The 12025-nt window shown below is 40.9% G+C and overlaps 1 protein-coding gene across 3 annotated transcripts in view; it reads left to right on the top strand.

Moving 5' to 3' along the window:
* FAM13A (family with sequence similarity 13 member A) overlaps nucleotides 1–12025 on the top strand; it is a 280680-nt gene that overhangs the window by 96233 nt on the left and 172422 nt on the right. For all 3 annotated transcript variants that reach the window (XM_073600928.1, XM_073600935.1, XM_073600923.1), the window contains one exon: nucleotides 6149–6318. In XM_073600928.1, the coding sequence (XP_073457029.1) occupies nucleotides 6149–6318 (170 nt within the window). The remainder of the gene's footprint in view (nucleotides 1–6148; nucleotides 6319–12025) is intronic.

Here is a 12025-nt window from a genome sequence, read left to right as displayed (position 1 = left end):
TGCATATGGAAAACAGCTACGCAAATACTGGGTGACATACAAAATTGCAAAACCCACCACGTACTAGGTTCTAAGTAATTTTCTAGCAAAAATCTGTTTTTCACATGGAAACAAAAAGTGTCAGAAAATGCCTGGTCTTCAAGTGGTTAATGTTTGATTCTCTACATGACTACAGCCTCCTCCTGGTCCCAGACATTGGTGAGCGTGCCTTTGGGCGAGGTGTTACCCCACATGCAGGGCTAGTGAACCTGTTCATCATCTGGTAAAGCCCAAGAACCTCTGGGGCATACAACTTGGAGTTGTCGGCAAGGGTACGCTATCGTACTGCCCCCCAGACCCCCCACAACTCGTTCTTTTATGCAGACAGATTCCCTGTTTGTTAATCCAGAAGATCCTAGTTGTTCCCGGGCTTCGAGATCCACTATTTCTAAAAGATTTGTCAGGTTATTGTGCAGGTCAATGAGTTGCAAAATAGTGTATTTTAAAGCCCAATCCACTAGGTCAGTCAGTGTTTATTATTTTCATCATCAAGCCTCTTTGTCAAAAGTGTGTAAGGCTGTGGTCTTCTGTAATATGCTTTCTCATGGTTTTACAAGGTTGATGTGTCTGTCTCCGCAGATGCTAGTTTCACTCACAAGTTTCTGAGAGTGGCTATTTTTTTTTTCTTGTTGGGCTGATTTACCTGTGGTATTTGGGTATTCCTGCCCTTCAGTTTGGACTGCTTTTGGATGTCTTACTACTATCAGGCTGTGTCCTTTATCTTTATTGATGGAGAAAAGTAATATTTTTGTACTTTAACGTAAAATCTTTTTTTGGAGTTTGAGGGACTCGGCTTCCTCCCTTCATGTGCTATCATTCTCTTTTATACTGCTTGCTACAACTGTGCAGGAGTGAAGTCGGAAGGGCATAGTCGCAAGGGGGGCTGGCCTTTGGTTTTCTATGTGCCTAGGGTAAATTTTTTCCTGTGGGAGGCAGTACAACCCAAAATCTCTTACTATCAAACTGTGTTCTTCAATGGAAATAATTTGACTCCATTTACCATACTACACTTGAATTTTAATGTAATAACCGTTTAAACTACAACCTGCATTTTATAGAATTATAGATCTCTAGGGAGGTAGCAGAAAGCACGTACACACCACAGGCTCAAAGCAAAGTAAAACAAAGCAGCAATATATTTCTATGAGAAGGCTAAAAATAAACAGATTTTCAAAGATTACCAGTTGATGGCCCTTCTGCATTTGCTAATTGTTTCCGGTGTGCATGTCAGTTTTTTTTACAGGGTACACAGTGTATAAAGAGCAGGAAAACCACAAGCCATCTGTCCTGTTAGTGACAACAGAGCAGTCATAAAGCTGCACACAGAATTTTGTACCTTTTTTTTTTTTTCCCCCATATTTATTCAGTTGATAATTATACAAAATTCCTTTGCTATTTTACTTACTGCTTTGGTTAAAATGCTGAGTTGCATGTGTATTTACAGTATATAGGATAAACCGGTGCTCGTCAAACCTTGCTCAGTTGCACATAGACCTTACAATCTGTGCAGTGATCTAGTGCCAACTGCACTTCACCAAATGTGCCATCCACCTACACTGGCAGCTTCCATTTAGGACAAAACCATCCAATATGTGCAGTGTTACAAATACAAATCCATACAAATCCATACAAAAAACAAGTCAAATCCCATTTAAAATGACTTGAGATTACAATTGCCGACATCCAGCTATTGGAAAAATAAAGAAAAAAACAGCGCACGGTCCCCTTCCCAGACCATACCAGGCCCTTTAAGCACACCGCCCGCAGAACCCCACAGCCACTGGCTATGGTTGTGGGGATGAGGCCCTTGTCGCCATTGACATTGGTACATGGGCACACCCCCCCCCCCCCCCTTGTTGAGGGCATGTGGCCTGGTATGGTTCAGCAGGAGGGAGAAGGGGGGTGATCGCTCGCATGCCCGGATAAGGGATATTGGTATGAATTTGGGGGGGGGGGGGTCTCCACGCAATTTTTTGATTTTTTTTTTTTTTTCTTTTGGTGTGGGGTTTCCCTCCAAATCCATTGCAGACCTGAAGGGCCTGGTATGGACTGCGGGGGGTGGGGGTACTCCATTGACCACTGATGACTCCTTGGTTGTTAAGGACACCACAGTCGGCTTCCCGGCCCTGCTCCTTAACAACCAGCTTACACTGCACCCTAATTGGGTAAAGTTGTACTGTGCAGCACTCCATTGCACTCCAGTCCATTGCAGGGTGTTTGTCGGGGCGATCTCCCTGTGTTCTCACAATCAGGCGACCAGGCAAATGTTCGGTCCGAACTCATGCTCGGGCCGAACCATTCGCCCATCCCTATCAGAAAGTTATTTTTTTTTTGTTTTGTTTTTTTGGGTAGAATAGTATTTTTGTGTTAATCTATCAGTAATGGCATCATTTGGCGATTTATAGGCGATGACCCCTACTCACATTGTGTTCATATTTTTCCCTAATAATTACTCCATACCAATCTGTTTGGCATCTGTTTTCTGTCTCTAGCTATATTTGTATATAGGCAAAATATAGTTATACTTTTGTAAGAGTCAAAGCTCGCTCTGAAGTATCGGCACTTTATGTAATATACTTCACATAATTAGTTGACCTAAAATGTATCAGCGTGTGAGACAGGAATGTCTGATTTAAATGTCAAGGATAACAGCCTTACAGCACAGGAATTTGGAGTATAAAGGCTTGGGTTTCCTGAGATTCTTAAACTAACTGAAAAGAGCTGCATTTCTTTTTTATTACCGGTTTGCTTAATTCCTGTATTTTTTTTTTTTTTTTTTTTTTTTTTCTTCTGTATGAATGGTTGCAAAAACTGGTATATGTGCACCTTTCCTTTTTGTGGTTTTACAAAAATTGGAAGAAAAAAAACTCCAGGCTGTTCAAAATGATCGCAGAAAGAAACCCGGAAGCTCACTAGTAGAAGCCAGTGTTCATTTTGTCGCTGAAAATATTTTCGTCTATTAAAATGAACACTAATTTAGTTGACTAAAATACAACTAAAACAATTCAGATGACCAGAATACAACCAAATTGGCATTTTAGTCAAACGACTATGACTCAAACTAAATTGAAATGACATCAAAATTAACACTTGGAGCAGCACAAACAATGTTCATGTTTTGGAAATTAGCTTTTTTCTTTTCTGCTTAATTAGGTCCCTTTCACACGGGCGGATAGAATTCAGCTTTTAGCTTTTAAGTAGATAACTTGATAGATCAAGTTATCTACCACAGCTAAACTCACACAATGCTTTCCTATTACCCCATTCACACATTGCATTTAGCAACGATTTCGTTACATGGGGTTTGGTGCGGATAGAAAAAAAAAATTTGACTGCGTCCAGGACCGATTTATTGCAGCAATCTGCACATAACTGCAGGTAATCGCAGTGTACTATTTCACCTGCTGATAGCAGCGGCAACAAGGACAGAAAAACAGGAAGCACATCAGAAATGGCAAGAATGTTCCAACGCAGCTAAACTCAGCCGCATGTAAACACACTTAAACGCAGCTAATCGCATTGTACAAATGCAAGTGAACTCTGTGCCAGGATTCTCTGAATTTCAAAATAACAAAACATGCTTTTAACAGCAGCAGAACAGCTGCCCGTGTGAAAGGGGCCTTATACTGTCATGTATGTCCCAGGGTACTTGCTTGAACTAGGGAGTATGTTTGGGGAAACGGTGAGCCAGACATTGTGTTAATTTTGATGTCAATTTTCGGATTTAGTTTTAGTCATATTCTTTTGACTAAAATAACATTTTTAGTTTTAGCCGTATTTTAGTCATCTGAATTGTTTTCGTTTTTAGTCAACTAAAATCGAATGGGTTTAGTTAAATTGTAATGCATTTCTCTAGAATTTCCAAACTCATTATATAATAACATATTTCCTGCATAGGGCCTACTATACCCCAAAGAGATTAACGGTAATGAATCCTGCAGTGCCAGTCCCCTGCCCAAGATGTGGTACACAGGCTGCTTCTTTTTACACATGGTTTGGTCCTGTCCACAGCTCGACGCATATTGGCTAGCGGTCCTTGCTGATCTAAATTGGATCGCTAATCTAACCCTTGGGTCGGATCCCAAAATCATGCTACTAAATGTCTTTAATGATCACACTGTAGGCCACTATACTAGGTTATTTTTGAGGTATGCCACCTTCTATGCACGGAGGGAGATAGGAAGGATGCCCTACCATCCACAATATATACATGGCGCTCTGTCCTGAACTCTGTTTTGCCTCTGTTCAAGATCACATACCTTAACCGGAACTTTCCCCAAAAAATTGACCAGGTCTGGGCAGCTGGATAAGACACCTGGGGCTCCTCAGTTTGCTCAAGATGCTGTACTCTGATTCTCAGCTGCTCATGGGTATCCATATCTTTGTATTTCCTTGCAGGGATTTGTATGCAATATTATCCTTTGTGGCCCCCTTTTGCCCCCCCCCCCCCCCGCAGGATACACTTTCTCCCCCCCCCCCTTTTTTTCCTCCCCCATCCTGCTATTCATCTCTATGCCACAATGCACTAGTATCAATAACCGTTTTATTTGTAAGAAGTGACCTAGCTTGGTTTAATCTCCTGATATGTATATGGTTCCGCATGTTTGGTTATCCCTGATTTACGAATTTGTTGCCTAATGTGCCTGATCAACGCTTGTATTTTCAAATATCTTGAATAAACTTTTTCTTGTTAAAAATCTAATAACATGTAGTGGGCGTGGGGAAGTAAACGGGAGTGAGGGAGTGCACAGGGCAGAGAACTCACTGTTGGGACATGATTATTCAGGAGGAGGGGAAGAGAGAGCACAGCCCGCACCTCCTCCCGACTTTCTCCTCCTCTATCTGGGCTGACAGAAGTAGTGAAGTCGCTGCCACTGTCAGCTTATACTTATAGTAGAAGGAACTTGCAGCGCCCCCATCCCTACAATACTTACTGTGCCCAGGGTAGCCATCCCTTCTGCCCATCCCTTGTGGTGGCCCTGAGAGAACTGGTCTGGTAAGGCAGATTTGTTTTTTTTTACACAGTGCTAAGCACTGCTACCCTGCTAGGAGGGGAAACACTCACCACGTGGTTTGCAGGGCATTGTTTCAGAGCTCCCCAACAGCAGGTAGACAAAGGGAGCCTATGTCTCTCAGCCAATACAGCTTGTCAGGGGGCTGAGGCTCCCAGGCAGCAGACAGAGCGTCGGAGAAAGCAGAAGTTCAGGTGGGTAAATGTCTCTCCTTTGCTGACAAAAATTAGAATTGTTTTTTGTTGTAGTTTGTCAATTGACTTCATTCAATTTTTTTTTTTTTTTTTTGCATTTTAGCAATTAACACTGCCAACGCTACAAGTTTTATTGGTCCAAGTAATCAGTGATGTTAACTCATGGCTGTATACTTATGTGTTTTTTAAACCATTCATCTTAATACTTCCTTTAGGCACTGGCATTTAATTCTATGGCTGCTTGTTAGTATCTGATTAAATTATGTTGGATTTGTATTTTTTTTTTTTTTTGGAACCAGAAGCCAATATGTTTTAACATCAGGTGGAGGACTACTGTACACATAGACCTGCTCGCTTATTATCTATCTAACATGTTCAACACTTTTTTTCTGATCTCCCAGTTTGGCCAGTACACGTACTATTATATTATATATCATTGTTATTTTTTTTTATCCCACCAGTTTAGTTGAATGCTGGAATTCTTTTCACTGTACTGGCAAGTTATTGTCAGACTAGACCTAACACATGTGCTTTTTTAAAGAGAAAGTGATTACGCTTTCACTTTTTAACGTGTTAATTTTTTTTGTTCTCTCTCTTGTTGGTTACCTTTTTTATTCATATTACTTGTGGTGTTTTGTACAGACTGTGCCACCGAATAACTTTAAACTGGATTTGAATCTGTGCCTTTGATAGGCCTTATCTTTTTCCTGTGTATGGTTGCAGTCTCCCTGCACTCTGCATGACTCATCTTGCTTTCTTACAAGTGGTTTTCTCTATGCGTGCCGATAAGGTTGTGTTTGCTAGAGGTCAGGGAGGCCTGTTTCTCGTTTTTTCCTTTTGTCAGCAATAATCTAGCTGTAGATGTTGCATCTTCACTTATGTCTATTAACTTGTTTTTCCTAGGTTAACAAACAGAATACTGGAAAACGACTTCAGGAATTTGAGGTGCCTGTGCCAAAGCAATCAGATGGGATCCCCCAGGCAAGCTTGGTGGTGCCAGACAAAGAGGGCTCTGCTGATATCATGGACCTGGTGGATAATTTAATAACCAGCAGCAATGAATCTCTTCCAAGGTTAGTTTTTTATTTTATTAGACAACTCAGTGTGGCTATACATGCCCCATCTTGGCATGCAATTTACATAATTTGAGAATTGTTGTCAATAGTTTTGGCTAAGCAGTGATTCCAAATGCCAGGTAAAGCACAGTTCATGAGAAAAAGAATTTTCAGCTTCTTGAAGAAAAGATAATTCCATGTGCACCACTTGATGTCTTTCTTCTCACTATCCTTAGTGAGACTAATGTCCGTCTATGTAACAAAAATGGAAACTGAAGCAACACACCACTTCTCCATAGAAGTCCTTATACAACTTTATTTTAATTAAAATCATGTGGACAATCCAAAAAATATCCAATGCATTTCAGGAGGTCTAAAGACATCAGGGCTTAAAGACTGTGTGAATAGACTAAACGTGAACTGGACTAAAGTGTCAGTAAATCCAATGCAACAGACTTGTATGAATCATTATGAAATTAAATGATGTCCACTACACATTACCTTACCTTATTTTATGTGCTCAATACCATGGTCACGTGAGGTTCGGGTACTTGCACTGCACCGCAATGCAAGAGGTGTGGATGGAGCAAGCAGGAAAGCTCTTACGCAGCCAGTAGATCTCACTGCAGGAGGTTTACAAAGATTCCCTGTGGCTGGACAGACCCAGTTGGTGCTATTGCAGTCACATGCCAAAAAAAAAATTTGATCATAAAGAAAAAAGCTAATATAATATGTATCCAAGCCACAATTTTGTATGTTACATATGGCACTGCTGGAACAGTTAAAGGACAAACATTTATAAACCTATTACAAGACATTTTTTATGGTCCAGTTAATTGAGGCCCCGACTAGGAATGATGCTGTGCTGGACCTGGTAATCTCAAACCATGCAGAGCTTATAACCAATATTCATATAAAAGAACATCTGTGTAGCAGTGACCATAACATGATTTCATTTAATGTTAGCTGTAGCAACAAACACATACGGGAAATATATAAAAACGCTTAACTTTAAGAGATCAAATTTTACGAGGATGAGGGCTGCTCTCCAAGACTTCAACTGGGAGGGAATATTGGCATTGAACACAGTAAAGAAATGGCAATTCTTCAAAAAGACTGCATGCAAACTCACTGCAAAGTATATTCCCATGGGCAATGAGTTTAAAAGACCAAAGTTAAAAAGCTATAAATAATACAAAAAGAGCTTTTAAAAAATATAAAAATGAAGGAACACTATCATTGTTTAAATGTTACAAAGAATATAAGACCTCATCTGGAATATGCAGTTCAGTTTTGGGCACCAGTTCTCTAAAAGGATATTGGGCAACTGGAGAAAGTGCAGAGAAGGGCACTTTCTCCAGAGGCATGGAGGAGCTCGGCTATGAGCAAAGATTAGAGGAACTGATATTATTCTCTTGATAGGGGAGATTAACCACTTCAGCCCCGGACCATTTGGCTGCCTAAAGCCAGAGGACTTTTTCCAATTTGGCACTGCGTCGCTTTAACTGCTAATTGCGCGGTCATGCAATGCTGTACCCAAACAAAACTTGCGTCCTTTTCTTCCCACAAATAGAGCTTTCTTTTGATGGTATTTGATCACCTCTGCGGTTTTTATTTTTTGCGCTATAAACGGAAAAAGACCGAAAATTTTGAAAAAAAAATATTTTTTACTTTTTGTTATAAAAAAATCCAATAAACTCAATTTTAGTCATACATTTAGGCCAAAATGTATTCGGCCACATGTCTTTGGTAAAAAAAATGTCAATAAGCGTATATTTATTGGTTTGCGCAAAAGTTATAGCGTCTACAAGCTAGGGTACATTTTCTGGAATTTACACAGCTTTTAGTTTGACTGCCTATGTCATTTCTTGAGGTGCTAAAATGGCAGGGCAGTACAAACCCCCCCCCAAATTACCCCATTTTGGAAAGTAGACACCCCATGGAAATTGCTGAGGCATGTTGAGCCCATTGAATATTAATTTTTTTGTCCCAAGTGATTGAATAATGACAAAAAAAAGCCTAGCCGCGTACGGGGCCCCGAAAACCAAGGATTTCTAAGGGCGTAAATTTTTGATTTCACTCCTCACTACCTATCACAGTTTTCAAGGCCATAAAATGCCCAGATGGCACAAACACCCCCCCCCCAAATGACCCCATTTTGGAAAGTAGACACCCCAAGCTATTTGCTGAGAGGCATGTTGAGTCCATGGAATATTTTATATTTTGACACAAGTTGCAGGAAAGTGACAAATTTTTTTTTTTTTTTTGCACAAAGTTGTCACTAAATGATATATTGCTCACACAGGCCATGGGCATATGTGGAATTGCACCCCAAAATACATTTAGCTGCTTCTCCTGAGTATGGGGATACCACATGTGTGGGAGGGACTTTTTGGGAGCCTAGCTGCGTACGGGGCCCCGAAAACCAATCACTGCCTTCAGGATTTCTAAGGGTGTAAATTTTTGATTTCACTCTTCACTGCCTATCAGTTTCGGAGGCCATGGAATGCCCAGGTGGCACAAACCCCCCCCCCAAATTACCCCATTTTGGAAAGTAGACACCCCAAGCTATTTGCTGAGAGGCATGGTGAGTATTTTGCAGCTCTCATTTGTTTTTGAAAATGAAGAAAGACAAGAAAAAACATTTTTTTTTTTCTTTTTTCAATTTTCAAAACTTTGTGACAAAAAGTGAGGTCTGCAAAATACTCACTATACCTCTCAGCAAATAGCTTGGGGTGTCTACTCTCCAAAATGGGGTCATTTGGGGGGGGTTTGTGCCATCTGGGCATTCCATGTCCTCCGAAACTAATAGGCAGTGAAGAGTGAAATCAAAAATTTACGCCCTTAGAAAACCTGAAGGCGGTGCTTGGTTTTCGGGGTCCCGTACGCAGCTAGGCTCCCAAAAAGTCTCTCACATGTGGTATCCCCCTACTCAGGAGAAGCAACAGAATGTATTTTGGGGTGTAATTTCACATATTCCCATGGCATGTTTGAGCAATATATCATTTAGTGACAACTCTGTGCAAAAAAAAAAAAATTGTCTCTTTCCCGCAACTTGTATTCGACATGACTCTCAGCAAATAGCTTGGGGTGTCTACTTTCCAAAAGGGGGTCATTTGGGGGGGGTTTGAACTGTCCTGGCATTTTATGCACAACATTTAGAAGCTTATGTCACACATCACCCACTCTTCTAAACCACTTGAAGACAAAGCCCTTTCTGACACTTTTTGTTTACATGAAAATTTTATTTTTTTTTGCAAGAAAATTACTTTGGACCCCCAAATATTATATATTTTTTTAAAGCAAATGCCCTACAGATTAAAATGGTGGGTATTTCATTTTTTTTTCACACAGTATTTGCGCAGCGATTTTTCAAACGCATTTTTTGGGGGAAAAAACACACTTTTTAAAATTTTAATGCACTAAAACACACTATATTGCCCAAATGTTTGATGAAATAAAAGAGATGATCTTAGGCCGAGTACATGGATACCAAACATGACATGCTTTAAAATTGCGCACAAACGTGCAGTGGCGACTAACTAAATACATTTTTAAAAGCCTTTAAAAGCCTTTACAGGTTACCACTTTAGATTTACAGAGGAGGTCTACTGCTAAAATTACTGCCCTCGATCTGACGTTCGCGGTGACACCTCACATGTATGGTGCAATTACTGTTTACATTTGACGCCAGACCGATGCTTGCGTTCGCCTTTGCACGAGAGCAGGGGGGGACAGGGGTGCTTTTTTTTTTTTTTTTTTTTTTTTTTCTTTCTTATTTTTTTGCTTTTTTTATCTTATTTTTAAACTGTTCCTTTCATTTTTTTAAAATAATTTTTATTGTTATCTCAGGGAATGTAAATATCCCCTATGATAGCAATAGGTAGTGACAGGTACTCTTTTTTTGAAAAAATTGGGGTCTATTAGACCCTAGATCTCTCCTCTGCCCTCAAAGCATCTGACCACCCCAAGATCGGTGTGATGAAATGCTTTCCCAATTTCCCAATGGCGCTGTTTACATCCGGCGAAATCTAAGTCATGAAATGCTCGTAGCTTCCGGTTTCTTAGGCCATAGGGATGTTTGGAGCCTCTATGGTCAGCTGGCTGAATCACCGGCTGCATTCTCAGGTTCCCTGTTGAGACAGGAGAGCCAGAGAAAAACATGGAAGACGGGGGGGGGGCATTCCCTCCCACTGCTTGTAAAAGCAGTCTAGAGGCTAATTAGCCGCTAGGATTGCTTTTAAATGAAAGCCGACCGCTGGCTGAAAAGAATGATACCAAGATGATACCTAAACCTGCAGGCATCATTCTGGTATAACCACTCAAAGTCGTGAATGGCGTACCTGAAGACAAAAAAATGGTTAACAATAAAACACAGTAAACGGTAAAGTATAAAAAATTGCATACCTGAAAAGCAAACGTGATAAAACATAATAACAATAAAACATTGCAGAATAGAATACAGTAAAAAAGAGCAGAACAATAGAGTGTCTCACTGGTATGGCACACTCCTACTTACACTGGTCCAAGCTGGACCAATGTACCTTTGTAAAAATAACCATACCTAAACTTTAGCTTTAGGGGGAACCTGAGCTAAAATACAACAGTACTAAACTGCAGACACGTGCTTTCAAACATTCGCTGTGTTTCAGTGGGGTCCCGTGGATACTAGGCCTAGTTTCTACACAGGGAAGGGAAATGGAGGCTGCATGGTATATACCTTTTAATAATAATATATGGCAAATAACCAAAAACAGATTAAAAGCATGGTAACAATCCATGAGTATCACCAAAATAATGGTCCCCAAACAGGGAAGATCACAGTGGGATACTTGATCATGGATCCCGAGATGTAAAGGCCAGTTGGGAATGGGGGTAACCATACCCAGCAAGGATTTGCACTGCTATAAGGTAAAGAGCAAAATGGCAAGAGATGGGAGTGCAAAGAAGCTCACACAGTTCTGCCCAATAGGTGCATCCTGTGAAAGAAGGTGAAACAATAATGGGTGAGTTAAATGGCCATATATTGGACTCCAATAGGGAGTAACAGAATAGCTTCAGTGGGAGATTGCGTCAGTTTAGTGTACTTACTCACAGTGGTGTTATGGTTCACGATTCCCGGACCTGGCGTCCATTGCACTAGGAAACAGGCTAAGCCCGCTTGTATAGCGCCCAACCAATTGACGCTAACAGACGCTGGCCGTCGCCGGCATATGATGTCGCCGGGTCAGAAATCCCGCACTGCCATGTGCGAAAGGATCGCATGCGTGTTCATCCTGCGGCCAGAGGGCACATGCCCATGCCATGACGTACACAAGTGGAAGGAGGGCGGTCACGTGTAGACATGACACATCCATCCACCAGGGAACTCGCCTCATCGCCACATAAGGACAAAGTGGGAGGCGCTGAAGCAAACAAGTATGCCACAGGGGAAGAAAAGCAAATAGGCTTGATTAACAATGTATGCAAAAACATATAGACAGCGAAAATATACAAGAAAAGATACATATAGACAGCAAATAAGACAAGTAAAGTAAATAAATATGCAATTCTTTGTACAGGTATTGTAACCAATACCAATTGGTGCCGCCCGCAACAACTTGTAATAACCCAGATTGGAGGTACATGGGTATATGGGGCCTCAGGCTGACAAATAAGATACGGCAAAAGCATACACAAAATTATAGGGAAATCAAAGACCTGATGGGGGCATCGACGTGAACAG

The sequence above is a fragment of the Aquarana catesbeiana genome, linkage group LG01 (genome assembly GCF_042186555.1).
Source record: "Aquarana catesbeiana isolate 2022-GZ linkage group LG01, ASM4218655v1, whole genome shotgun sequence".
NCBI classification, from domain to species: Eukaryota; Metazoa; Chordata; class Amphibia; order Anura; family Ranidae; genus Aquarana; species Aquarana catesbeiana.
This window is presented reverse-complemented; position numbering and strand designations above follow the sequence as displayed.